At 37.2% G+C, this 13,285-nt stretch overlaps 3 protein-coding genes across 4 annotated transcripts in view; 2 read left to right on the top strand and 1 right to left on the bottom strand.

Moving 5' to 3' along the window:
* Positions 1–13,285, bottom strand: part of LOC127624720 (tetratricopeptide repeat protein 1-like) — a 472,844-nt gene that overhangs the window by 335,574 nt on the left and 123,985 nt on the right. The window lies entirely within an intron of this gene.
* On the top strand, positions 52–6,779 carry LOC127624717 (heterogeneous nuclear ribonucleoprotein H-like). Its single transcript, XM_052099570.1, has 11 exons — positions 52–133; positions 518–622; positions 699–854; positions 945–1,088; positions 3,140–3,278; positions 4,096–4,277; positions 4,380–4,489; positions 4,571–4,706; positions 4,822–4,905; positions 6,012–6,110; positions 6,217–6,779. Exons 2-11 carry the CDS (start codon positions 538–540, stop codon positions 6,303–6,305), a joined length of 1,224 nt encoding a protein of 407 aa, XP_051955530.1. The 5' UTR covers positions 52–133; positions 518–537; the 3' UTR covers positions 6,306–6,779.
* On the top strand, positions 7,444–12,734 carry LOC127624726 (proheparin-binding EGF-like growth factor). The gene is made up of 6 exons (XM_052099583.1): positions 7,444–7,636; positions 7,985–8,182; positions 9,909–10,092; positions 10,451–10,606; positions 10,697–10,785; positions 11,900–12,734. The coding sequence occupies exons 1-5, from the start codon at positions 7,594–7,596 to the stop codon at positions 10,770–10,772; spliced, it is 657 nt and encodes a 218-aa protein (XP_051955543.1). The 5' UTR covers positions 7,444–7,593; the 3' UTR covers positions 10,773–10,785; positions 11,900–12,734.

The raw sequence follows: 13,285 nt of genomic DNA, 5'->3' as shown, positions 1-13,285 counted from the left end.
AACACGTTTGCTTGCATCTGCGGAAGTGGGCGTACACACTTGCCGGAAGTTGTCACGAATCTGCTCTAAATGAAAAGTGGAGAAACGTAGCAGCGTGACCACGCCGGGCAGAGAGAATATAAATAATACCAAGGTATAATTTCTAGTACCTATTTTTTTAATAACATAATTTTATTTAAGGTACGTTTAAATTGCTGTTGTACGAGCTGAATTTGTGTCTGAGTCAAATCAATACTTGTCGCGAAACTCCCGGGCTTTGCAGGCCTGCGAGCGCTCTTTGTTTCAATGCTGCTTGTGCCTTTTCCTAATGCGCCCTCATGTTTTTTTTTTTGTTCGAAGAAGTAGTAGTTTTATTCCAAAGCATGCATTATTTATCGATCAAATTTATAATGGTATCTATATGTATCGAGTTTAATAAATGTGTTTCCGACTGAACTGTATTCGGTGTAATTTTATCATATTTGTTCTTTATGAGTAATTGTTGAGTTTATGTATTGTTTGCTAATCTCTCTTATAGACTGAAAGCAGATTTATATCATGGCTGATGATGAAGGATTTGTCGTCCGTGTTCGGGGCTTGCCTTGGTCATGCTCCGTAGAAGAAGTATCCAGGTTTTTTTCAAGTAAGAATGCAGTAGTTTGACTATTTCTCGTTTAGAGTTAATAAATGTGTGTTAATGTTTAAACGTTTCTTTGCAGGCTGCAAAATTGGCAACAATGGAACAGCCATCCACTTCACATACACGCGGGAAGGCAGACCGAGTGGAGAAGCTTTCGTGGAGCTCGAGTCAGAAGAAGACCTTAAGATTGCGGTCAAAAAAGACAGGGAGACAATGGGGCATAGATATGTAGAAGGTATGAAGTTCTGTGTGTTAATCTGAATTGCAGTACTGTTTTGGTTGTCTCAAAACAAGAACATGCTCAATGGTGATTTTCTTCTTTTAGTATTCAAATCAAACAATGTGGAAATGGACTGGGTTATGAAGCACACAGGTCCGAATTGTCCAGAGACCGAGGGAGATGGACTGGTCAGACTTCGTGGCCTTCCTTTCGGATGTAGCAAGGAAGAGATTGTTCAGTTTTTCTCAGGTATGTTTACTTTTTCCTAGACCCCTTCACATTTGCATCTGGAGATATAATGGCCCATCATAGACCTCAGCAAGGTACTTTTGGGTGTTCCCATGGATGTTAAAAGTTTAGTTCATCCTGATTTTTTTTTTTTCGTCATTTACTCACACTCATGCCATCCCAGATGTGTGTGACTGACTTCTGTTGAACACAAAGATTTTTAGAAGAATATCTCTTCTCTTTTGGTCCATTCATTCTGAATGGTGGCCAGAACTTTGAATCTAAATCCATGTCTTCAGATTATTATTTGTTATCTTTTACTACAATTTCTCTTCCCTGCCCAGTACCTACTGGATATGCATATGCACAAAGAATGTGAATCTTAAATATACTGTAAGTGCATTTTGTATTCAAGTGTATTTTATACTTCTGCGAGTGCAGGAAAGACAAAATATACTTCTATTCAAGATTTATTCTCTAAAAGCAAGTATAAATATCTCATATGCTGCTTCTCAGGTGAATGCATCTTTTGTTTTTTAAAGGATTTTTAGAAATGTAAAAATATTTGTATTTAAAATTTTATATTAATTTTTTCTTCTGCAGTACAGCTGCTAAAGAATGTGTACATTGTTTTAAAGGAGTTTTACATATTCATATTGGGAAAACAAATCAAAAACACATTTTGTTGCAATGTTTAATGGGGCGAAGACTACCTCTCTTACCTTTTTCTTTTGCTTCAATCCATCTTTAAATCACAAAAAAAAAACTCTCGTATTAACAAAACTGCATATTACCTATTTTCTTCACAATAAGAAATCCACCATGACATGTATTATGATTCAATAAGTTGCGAGCCAATATGTTAGAATCAAGCTGCAAGTGTGCGCTCGAGGGACAAGTGTCCCCACGACAGTGTGCATCAGCCGGATGCAGTTTCATTCTCTCCCCCTCAGATTGGTACATTTGCGCAACTCATAGAAGTGGCGCTGACCGCACAGAAAAATGTCAGTTTCTGATTTTGTAGTTATTTACATGATCTGCTTCCGTATTATTTGAACTTTAGTAAAGCTATAACGCATTAAATATAACTGCATTTAAAATTTAACGTCAGGGTGTTTCCTTTAAAGACACTCTACATGCAAGTTTTGCATCAGCGGAGCGGCAGCTCTGGCTCCACTTATTCCACAACGAGAGTGCTTCTGTATTTAGTTTGTATTTTTGCATTATAATTCCCTCATACTTTGTGATCTACATCACCTGAAGCTGTTTGGAAAGTTTAGAGTGCATCTGGACTGTGAGCTGTGTAATTCATCCTCTCCTCAGTCAGGCGCGAACTGCAGTGCTGCTATCATCATTAGTTTAAAGCGATCTCATGTTTCATTGAGATCAAACGACTATTCGGCAACAAACATTTTTGTCGGCGATTTTTTAATTTTTTATTGTTTACTATAAAGTCTACTAATCGTTTCAGCCCTAACCCACACTTATCGTCACTTCTGAAGACATGGATTTAGCCACTGGAATCTTATGTATTACATTTATGCTCATGTGCTTTTTGGATTTTGAAAGTTCTGGCCACCATTCACTTGCATTGTATGGTCCTATAGAGCTGAGATATTCTTCTAAAAATCTTTGTTTGCTACAGAAGAAAGAACGACATCCATATCTGCGATGGCATGATGGCGAGGAAATTAGAATTTTCAACCTTTGGGCGAAAGCAATTTGGCACATAGATTTTTGCAGTTTTGCTTCGGAGCTGCCCTTTTGATCCTCCCATGTTGACTGTGGAAATCCATCATTGCTTTACCAAATTATTCTGTTACATTTAGAGTTAAAATGTTCCTTTTGTCAGCTACTAACTCTTGTCATGGCCATTTTACCATCAAGTCTTAACCAAGTTAGTGGAATGTTCGCCCACTTGTAGGCCACGTCCTCAAGTTGTGGATCAGTAGGATCAATCATTGCAATATGTTTTGTTTTCTTATTTTCATTCAAGAAAAAAAAAACATTGTAAATGGGCATGTGATTTATTTAATATGTCCCCGTTGGGGTTATTTGTCCTTGGGTTGAAGGGTTGGAAATCGTGCCAAATGGGATAACATTGCCGGTGGACTTCCAGGGGAGGAGTACGGGGGAGGCCTTCGTGCAGTTTGCTTCACAGGATATAGCTGAAAAGGCTCTAAAGAAACACAAGGAAAGAATAGGGCACAGGTGGGGATGGATGGTTGGATGGTTAAGCTCTTTTTCTTATGGTTAACACTTAATGCAGTAAATATTAAAAGTGGTATGCAACATGAACCAACACACGCCACATGGACATTTACACATCTTAGTGAGGGGCTTCCAATGACCTTAATGGATTCTTATGTATTTATTGTGCTTTTCATGTGTTCATCAGTGACCGTCGTCGAAAGCAAACATCTGGATTCAAAAAGGCTGAAAGCATATTTGATGCATAGCAGTAATGGGATATTCTAATTCCTTTTCGTACAGACAAGTGCCTTGCAGCAGCCAATTTGAAAGGTGTTTATAAAAAGTGTAATGGATCCCTATCTACGAATTTAGCACACACTTAATTTACTGTGAGTTTTAAAGTTCAATTCATGGATTGTACCGTAATCGGTAAAGCCCTGGTGAGGCTTTGTCTTTTAGAGGGCTTTGTTTATTGATGCAAAGCTTCTTGGATGACCAGTAAAATCCCTCTCACACGATAAAACCTTATCACAAAGCATATAAAAAGCATTGGATTTCAGCATTTTGGGAAACAATGAAGATTTAGCTTATTATTTTTTAAAATAAAGATTGGCAAATGTTCTTAAAGCTTTAGATGTGATGACAATTTTGTGGAAGAAAATTCTTCTGTTTTACTCCCAGATCCATTGGATATTGTACATGTAGTACAGGTGAAGTTCCACTGTAATGCTGTTATTTCTGTGTTAATTGTACTTCTGAAAAGGTGTGTCTTTGAGCCTTGAATTTCTTTCACAAACTGGAACCAGCGCGTTTATGCTCATCTGTATGATTGTAGGTATATTGAGATCTTCAAGAGCAGTCGAGCTGAAGTGCGGACACATTACGAACCCCCACGTAAAGGCATAGGGATGCAGAGACCTGGGCCTTATGATCGACCCAGCGGTGGAGGCCGGGGCTATAATGGAACGAGTCGTGGCGGATCTTTTGATCGGGTGCGACGTGGAGGATACGGTGGAGGTGAGACCGGCCCCAGTTGTACTTGTGCAGTCAGTTGTAAAACACTTTTGTGCTTCTACCATCTTGAATGTGGTTTATTTGATTATTTGTATTTTTTTTAAGGAGTGTCAGATGGGCGTTATAGTGATGGTGGTAATTTTCAGAGTACCACTGGTCATTGTGTTCACATGAGGGGTCTTCCATACCGTGCGTCCGAACCCGACATTTACAATGTAAGTACACTTTATTTTTTTGATTTTTGATATTTTTTTTTGTAATTGGGTGCTAACAAATGAGTGTTTTTCTTCGTGCAGTTTTTCTCTCCTCTGAACCCGGTGCGTGTGCACATTGAGATTGGACCTGACGGGCGGGTAACTGGCGAGGCCGATGTGGAATTTGCAACACATGAAGATGCTGTTGCTGCCATGTCAAAGGACAAAGCAAATATGCGTAAGTAATGTGTATCCTGACTCAAGTAATTTGAACTATTGTTGTTTTTTTATTATTTGAATTAAAAAAGAGCATTTTGCATTAAGTTTTATTTATTTTTTCCCCTTGTTTTCAGAGCACCGTTATGTTGAGTTATTCTTGAACTCCACATCAGGTGGCAGTAATGGTGGCTATGGAGGACAGATGATGGGAGGAATGGGTAAGCTAATTATTTAACTTGTTCTATTCTCACAAGTACAAGCTGCTGACTATCATTGTACAGTTGGATCCACCTTGCCTTATTCTGGCAAATCCAGCAACATACATTTCCTCTGAAGCAGGCGTTGTGGTAACCTGTTGCCTTGTAAAACAACTTTGATTCCCAGGGGACTGGCATATGCTGATGCCCTTGATTTGTTGAAACTCAGATTGCCATTTTTTTATTGCAATGTGTAGTCCATGATCAGTCAATGGGCATGATGACAGAGGCTGACATTTTAGTGCTTACAAAGAGAAACTACAAAAATAGGAGACGTTGTAGTTTTTGCATCCAGAGGTAATGTAGGATGTCTTTGACTGTTATGCCACGTCTCACACAAGCATACATTTTTTTAGACATAGAACAATATCGAAAATATAAATCCTCTATTGATGATACATTTTAGAGTATTTTTTTAATATTTGGCATTTGTTCTACATCTGGACGATCGGACCAGGTACATGTCGCTAAAAATGCAGTTTGGCCAAGTTGTAGACACAACTAGCTAAATTAATCACAGTCATGAAAACTGGAAGGATTAGCTGGCTAGCAGCTACATAGCCCTGCTGGTGTGGAAACCAGTAATGATATCGAACGATATGAAATAAAAATATATTGTGATAGTATAGGGCTGCATGATTATGACAAATCATAATTGTCGATTATATTCCTTGACATTGTAATTGCTATTTAATTTCGATTAATATAATTTACATTAAAATACTTATTTTGGGTGGATCAACTGCATGCCATATTTGTCGGCTACACATCTAAAACAAGCTGAGAACTGTTTTGGGTAGACCTATAAACTGCTATAATTGACACTTCACAATTAGTTAATTGTGGCAGCTGTAATTGTAATCTCAATTATTTATTAGGTTAATTGTACAGCCCTATGATAATATTTTTGGCCGTATCTCCCAGTGTGAAGACACCTGCGTTTTTTTTGTTCCATTCGTTGCTCTCCGTTTGGCTTTTTTTTTTTAGGTGCAAGAACACTTTTGACCTGAACGGCCCCTTGTGTTCTCAATAGAATATTAGATCAGTGTGATATTTGTTCTTCCTAGGAAACCAATCATCTTATGGGCATGGAGGGCAGCAGATGGGTGGGGGCTACACAGGAGGGTACAGCAGCCAGTCCAACATGGGAGGCTACAACGACTACAGTGCGTGTTAATTTTGTGCTGATGTTTATGCTTTTTTTTTTTTTTTTCATTGTGTAATATTGTCTATTTTTATGGCCCTCACATGTGCATTTCTCTACTCTTTTAGATAACCAGAGTGGAATGAGCAACAGCTACTACAGTGGCAGCCGTGGCTCGGTTGGCATGAATGGCATGGGAGGCGGATGGGGCATGTAGATGCATCTGAGTGCTGCTGACACAAAGAAAGGATACATGTTTTATTCTTGGTGGAATTTGTAGGAAGAACCAGATTTATTCCTAGCCCACCTGTATTCTGAAACTCACCACTGGAATCAGTGTTATGTTTTCTGTGTTTCCTCTGAGTTGAAGCATCTGCAGTAGAGCTCAAGTCCTTGCGGTTGCTGTCTAACCCATTAGTCATGATTGTGCTTGTGAATATCCTCCAAACATGTCGGTCACTTCAGAGACTGTAGAACACCAGCCTCATGTGGCATAAGGGGGTGCTTCAACTCCACTTTTTATAATGTGGAAGAAAGCTTGTTGAAACTGCTTTTTAAAAATAAACTGGAAGATGTTTTTTTCTTGTGGCTACCTTACACATATTAATTCTCATTATTGTAGATGTCTAAATCCCCTAGATTGGTCTGTCTTTGATTTTGCATATGTATGGTCAATAAATGGTCATGAATGTGTTGTCTGCTTCATAAAAGTGATTATTTTGTTTGTTCTTTTATTTTTTTTCTCAGGAGGTCAATAGAAAAACAGGTTAGATCAAAGATCTGTCGACAACAAAATTAGCCAGAATTTTGACCAAATTTACAAGTCGTTTAGGAAGTTGATGACTTTTCATTCTGTCAATATAAAGGCAAACTTAAGGTATATATATTTGATTTCATTGTGCAAGATGAAATTATGAGCACAAGGTGGTGCCAGTGATCCCAATAAACCCTTAATGACCTAACAAACAAAAAGGTTAAACTGAGATTTTGTTGGGTCCTGAAATAATAAATGCAAAATGCATGTTTTAGTGATCAGTAAGGCAGTTTTGTTTTTATCCTTTTTCCATTTCACAAGCCAGAAAACTTACATTATGAATAAAATAACAATAGTATTTTGCAAATGGGTATATGAGTTATCAATAATAAATAATTTGATAGTAAAACTACTGTCGCTCCACTGCCCCCTCAACCTATAGAAATTGTCCATTAATCTGTCGCCGATCCAGCTTTTTCAATATTACCGTTGCATGAATGTGTATTGACTAATTGATTAGGTGTGGCCAGTGATTCATAAAAGGGAAGTGTGTCTGTCTATATAACTACACAAGCAGAGTATGGAGCGCGCTTGATCTTGATCTCAACTCGCCGCGACACAACGCACGAGACTCTTGACACAGTTTCCAGCACGCGCATTTGCGTCCACAACGCGGACGGTGCTGGAGGCAGGCAGCTACTGTGACACCAACTTATGATCTTTTAATCTTTGGAACTAACTAAAAAGGAATATGGATACATTACGATTTGGGATCCTTCTCATTCATTGTCTTGGTGAGCGTTTAAAACAATGGCTTTTTGTAGAATGTACTGAAATTACTTTGCTTAATATGTGCACGTAGCTCATGCTAGAGTATGACTTCGATCTGTTTAGTGCCATGTAGATATGAATTGCTATGAGATTAATATGATGAATTTAGACATACTTTAGACAAAGTGACAGAGTGCTCCTTATATTCCATGTATTTTACGATCTTGTATCCCAATATATATATATATATATATATATATATATATATATATATGTGTGTGTGTGTGTGTTTTCCCCATACCTTCATTTGTGTGTCTATAGTACACAGAATATGTATTTTAGATATCTAAGAGTTTCCTTTTCTGTTACAGTGTTACTCAATGTGTGCAGTAGCGCCTCTATGGACAGGTATGAGAGCGCCAAGCCCAGAACAGTGGTTAACCACTTACACACCCTTGAGGAAACACGCAGGACAGGTCACCACGAGGTTGATAGGGTGTCGCACTTGGATCTTTATGATCAAGATGAAGATTATTTCTCTGGGGATTATGAACCCTATCAGCCTAGAGGTTTTAATTTTTTTTTTATTACAGTGTGTGTGCGCGTGCGGCCAAAACTTTGGAATAATGTACAGATTTAGCTCTTATGGAAAGGAATTTGTACTTTTATTCACCAAAGTGGAATTCAACTGATCACAATGTATAGTCAGGATATTAATAACATGTGAAATTACCATTTACAATTTGAGAATTTTTCAGAACCTCTTAAACTATTTCAAAGAGTTCTCATCAAAAAAAATCCTCCACGTGCAGCAACGACAGCTCCTTGGCATTATAGCTGTCAGTTTGTCCAGATTCTCAGGTGACATTTCACCCAACACTTCATGTAGCACTTGTCATAGATGTGACCGTCTTGTCGAGCACTTCTCACGCACCTTACAGTCTAACTGATCCCACAAAAGCTCAGTGGGGTTAGGATCTATAACACTCTTTTCCAATTATCTGTTGTCCAATGTCTGTGTTTGTTTGCCCACTGTAACCTTTTCTTTCCCTTTTGTTTTTCTGTTTCAAAAGTGTCTTTGCAATTCTTCCCATAATGTCTGCACCCCAGAGAATTCTCTTTACTCTTGTACATGAAACCTGTTGAGCAGGTAAAATTCAATGAAGCTGTCAGCTGTCACATCTATTTCTCAAACTAGAGTCTGTACTTCCCATCTTGTTTAGTTACATTTGGCCTTCCATGTCTCTCTCCTTAGAGCCAGTTGTCATTTGTCTTTGAAGACTGTAGTGTACACCTTTTGTATGACATCTTCAGTTTTTTTGGGGGGAGTTTCAAGAATTGTATAGCCTTCATTCCTCAACACAATGATTGACTGTGTTTCTAGAGAAAGCGGTTTCTTTTTTTGCCATTTTTGACCTAATATTGACATGCCAGTCTATTGCATACTGTGGCAACTCAAAAAAAAAAAAAAAAAAAATGCAATGTTAAGCTTAATTTAATGAACCAAATAGCTTTTAATTGTGTTTGATATGGGAAGTGATTTTCTAGCACCAATTTAGCAGGATTACTCAAGGATAAAGTGTTTGAGTGATGGCTGCTGGAAATAGGGTCTGTCTAGATTTGATCAAAATACATTTTTCAAATGGTGCTGCTGCTGTTTTTTACATCAGTAATGTCCTGACTATACTTTGTGATCAGTTGAATGCCACTTTGGTGAATTAAAGTATCAATTTCATTACGAAAGAGTGTGTGTGTGTCCTGCAAGGGCAAAATGCAAGAACTACACATTATATCAAACTAACACTTGTTATGAAATCTCTTACACTATGACAGTCGTATTACCATCAACTCATTCAGATAAATCAGTGCTTTCAATTTTACAATCCACATTTGGCTGGACAACTATCAAACCTTTTTTGTAGCCATTAGTCCCAGTTTCACTGTTTGCATGGTTACTGCATTTTGGATTTGTAGGACTGTAAACCTCCCCTGGAAATATCTGTTCTCCAAGTCAATTTTTGTTGACTGAGGCCACATCCACATTAATCAGTGTAAGTCTGAAACCAAAGTTTTTAGTTTGCGAACTAAGTTTTCCAAATTTTGTTCTGGTTAGCGTTTTTGAAAGTCTCAATGAAAATGCTGTTACGGTGCGAAAACGTAGCAAAATCGTTTAAAGTTTAATGAAAAAATGGATTAGTGTGGGCGTGGCTTGAGACATTTAAGAATTGGTTTGCATATCGTACCATATTAGATCATCATCATGGACTTGCATCACTGATCTCACTTGCTCAACAGTGGCATTTTCCACAAAACCCAAAAATCCGTTGATGATGCCCATTACTGAGAACAAGAGAAAAGGCAGAAGGAAGGGCAAAGGAAAGGGCAAGGGGAGGAAGAACCCCTGCCTGGGGGAATACAAAGACTTCTGCATTCATGGAGTGTGTCAGTATCTGAAGGATTTGCGCACTCATTCTTGTGTGTGAGTTCTGTGGAGTTTTTAAAATTTTTTTATAACATTTATATTCATTCAGTACGGTTTTATCCGAAGCAACTTTCAAATGAAGAAGAATAATAGACTAGCAATTAATTATAAGGAGCCAACAATATTAGGAATCATGCTACCACAAATGTATCAAAAATGTGATTTCAAGATTCATTCAAATATTAATTCAAAATTTTAAATCCGTTCATAAGTAGACCAGAATAAGTAGACATATACATTGCTATTATTAACAAAATGGTCATCGGATAAAGCCAACACCAAATGTGTTTTCTCATGATGTGGCTCTTGAGTTTTGTTTCTCAGCTTTTTAGTTTATGAATGTCTGTTCTTGCAGATGTGAAGGAGGTTATTCAGGGGAGAGGTGCCACCTCTTCACACTACCAGTAGCTAAAGAGGAGCAACGTTACAGCCGGACCACAGCTCTAGCTGTCATAGCAGTGGTCTTGTCGCTCATGTGTCTCACCATCATTTGTATTTTGCTGGCGCTTCAGTAAGTTCCCATAAATAAGTATTAAATAATTTAACTATTTTTGTTCCAAGATTCATTTGGAAGTCCATCTGTGTACTTTTTGTCTTACAGGTATCACAAAAAAGGTGATGTTGATGTGGAACGTGAAGAAAAGTGCAAACTTGAGGCAACATCAGAACGGCAGTGATGAGAGGAGAAAGGTAAATAGTTCTCAATAAATGGGCATGTTTGTCTACACCTGGAACAATTCTTGTTTCATTGTGAAGTACATGCTACATGCATGTATCTAACTGGTTTCCTGCACGTGTGTGTTTACAGACATTGCTGCTGAATAAGTAATTCTAATTAAAAGTAATGGCCAGCGTCAACCATGTTAATTTAATTTTGCATTATAAAATTCTGATTTCATGTATTGATTATCATTGTCCCATGTCTGCCAAACCTGTTGAGTGGTCTAAGCATCATCTTCAGAAACATTATCTACCTATTAGAAAGCTAAAGGTTGCACCTTTGCTCACTATTTAATGAATGACAGCCTCCAGTGTGCTGTCGTTGCACTGGACTCGGAACAGTTCAAAATGCACCTTATTTTCATTCTCCATATTACTCCATATAAAGACTCTTAATGCAACATTTTTTCAGCTTTTGTATGAATAATTTTTTTTTTCTCAATTTAAAAATGGGAAATTACATGGGATGAATTTACTAATGTTAATGAATAGAACCATATTGTACAGTGATATAGTAAAACATATTAAAATATAATGGCCAACATCTGGCCCACAGATGTTGAAAATTATTTTAAATATTTCTTTTTTAACTTTTGAGGGAAAAAGGTCTAAGATAAAAAAAAAAAAAGATATACATATCTTTTTTTTTAAAGTGGCAGATTAAACTAAGCTAGAGATGCAACTCTTTACAACCAAACCAGTTTCAATGAAAGAACTTGAAGGTTTCTTACCAGAGGCACTTTTGTTGGCTTTGCACCTGTAGGAGCGTTTCACGGTAATCGACGTCATGCTGTTGTCACGTGACTCTGTGCGGCAGAATTAACCATTAAATGACCGTTTAGAGTCTTGTGAACAGCGTTCATTTGGTTTTAATTTAATATTATGTGTTAGGTATAGCGCGGCCAAAATGCAACGTCAACGCATGTGGACGCGGGGTTGAAAGAGGTTCATTATTTTCCAGTTATCACAAACAATTGAAAGCCATTGAATGTTATTGAAATTATTAATAATGACCATAATTCGTTAATTTGATTTAGCTGATGATGGTTTATTAATATAATGTGTGCATATAATTGTTTTACAGGACATACGACACATGCAGAGAAAAGATTATGGCTGAGGATTCAACTTCATGTCCTGCTGGGGATTGGCAACCCCCCATATGCGATAGCTGGCATAAAGGATGTTTTGAACACTGGTTCCGTGTGTGGAACAACGACCTTCGCTCTTCTGCACCTGGAGAACATATAGAAAGAACTGTGTGCTTGAAAGGAACTGAAGTCCCTGATGAATGTAGTGCAACCTTTTAGCTGCATCAAGATGTGCTCTCAAGTTTGTGTTTTTTTTTTTTTTTTTGCTTATTTATTTTCTAAAGGGTGTTTCTCCATCCCGACGGTCTAGAGTACTGTGTGAATGCCACACACCTTCTGTAATTATTTATTTATAGTGTATTGGTTATTTATTATGATATGTAACCGTTGTGTTTACTGATTGCACTGTAAGTTTTATAAATGTGTTTTTAATATACAAATATTTATTGTTGATGGATACAATAATGTTCAGAGGACTGTTATGGTTGAGTGAAGATGCATCACAGTCTATCACCTATAGAAGACCCTATTTGTGTTGAAGTTTTTATAACCTTATAACTATACTGTGAAAATGCAGACTTGTGAAGATTTAAAAATGCAATTGGGGAAATCATGTACTTTGTGGAGATGTCAAACACACAAGGCTTTTGTATACTTGGTTGGTCTTTTATAGAGTGTGTATTACTGGGGAAAGTGTTGCTTAAGTGAATAAAATTGAAAATATTTATCAAAGTATTTTTACAGCTTGTTCTGCATAAAATAACACCATTTCAGTGACTAATCTCAAACAACAGTAACCAAGTAATGTTTTACTTAAATAAATTCTTGTTGCATTGTGAATTTCTAACAGATTGAGAGCTTGTCTTTTGTTCAATTCTTAAATTGGTCATTGGGAAAAGATTCCTATTTGTCTAGGGCTGTTGTCAGTGGTTTGTGACCAGGAACTTTGTCCTGGGCCAGGCCCTGTGACAAAGAGGGCCCACTCAGCATAAAAATGTCAAGTGTATTTGTCACCGGTATGTTTTAGACATTTGTTTGTATGTAGTGGTATATTTTAAGGACTATTTAGGGGTAGCTGAGTTCAGTAAACCTAAAAATAAACGTATTTTTAGTTGCAAAACATGCACAAGTTAAAATTATATTTTATTGTAGTTTATCTTCTGTATGGAACGAGAAGGAACTCATTTAGTGTAGAACATGTAACCGGTATTTATTAGGAGAAAAACGCATTTCAGTAGGCCAATAATTACAAATATTTCAACAAATTAACACCGAGCAATGTTGCATTGAGAAAAAACCTTGTCCTTAAGTGCAGAAACTAATTTTAAAAATACACATTTACACTATTAAATGTAATAAATTTGACAGCGCACATTTGG

The sequence above is a fragment of the Xyrauchen texanus genome, chromosome 31 (genome assembly GCF_025860055.1).
Source record: "Xyrauchen texanus isolate HMW12.3.18 chromosome 31, RBS_HiC_50CHRs, whole genome shotgun sequence".
Lineage (NCBI taxonomy): Eukaryota > Metazoa > Chordata > Actinopteri > Cypriniformes > Catostomidae > Xyrauchen > Xyrauchen texanus.
This window is presented reverse-complemented; position numbering and strand designations above follow the sequence as displayed.

What these genes read in the sequence shown, in the direction of transcription:
- LOC127624717 (XM_052099570.1), top strand. Translation starts at nt 538, where the DNA reads ATGGCTGATGATGAAGGATTTGTCGTCCGTGTTCGGGGCTTGCCTTGG. An exon ending in GGGGCATAGATATGTAGAAG is followed by an intron (nt 855 to 944) that starts GTATGAAGTTCT and finishes TTCTTCTTTTAG; the next exon opens with TATTCAAATCAAACAATGTG. An exon ending in CCGAACCCGACATTTACAAT is followed by an intron (nt 4,490 to 4,570) that starts GTAAGTACACTT and finishes TTCTTCGTGCAG; the next exon opens with TTTTTCTCTCCTCTGAACCC.
- LOC127624726 (XM_052099583.1), top strand. Translation starts at nt 7,594, where the DNA reads ATGGATACATTACGATTTGGGATCCTTCTCATTCATTGTCTTG. An exon ending in TTGCGCACTCATTCTTGTGT is followed by an intron (nt 10,093 to 10,450) that starts GTGAGTTCTGTG and finishes CTGTTCTTGCAG; the next exon opens with ATGTGAAGGAGGTTATTCAG. An exon ending in TGTATTTTGCTGGCGCTTCA is followed by an intron (nt 10,607 to 10,696) that starts GTAAGTTCCCAT and finishes TTTGTCTTACAG; the next exon opens with GTATCACAAAAAAGGTGATG.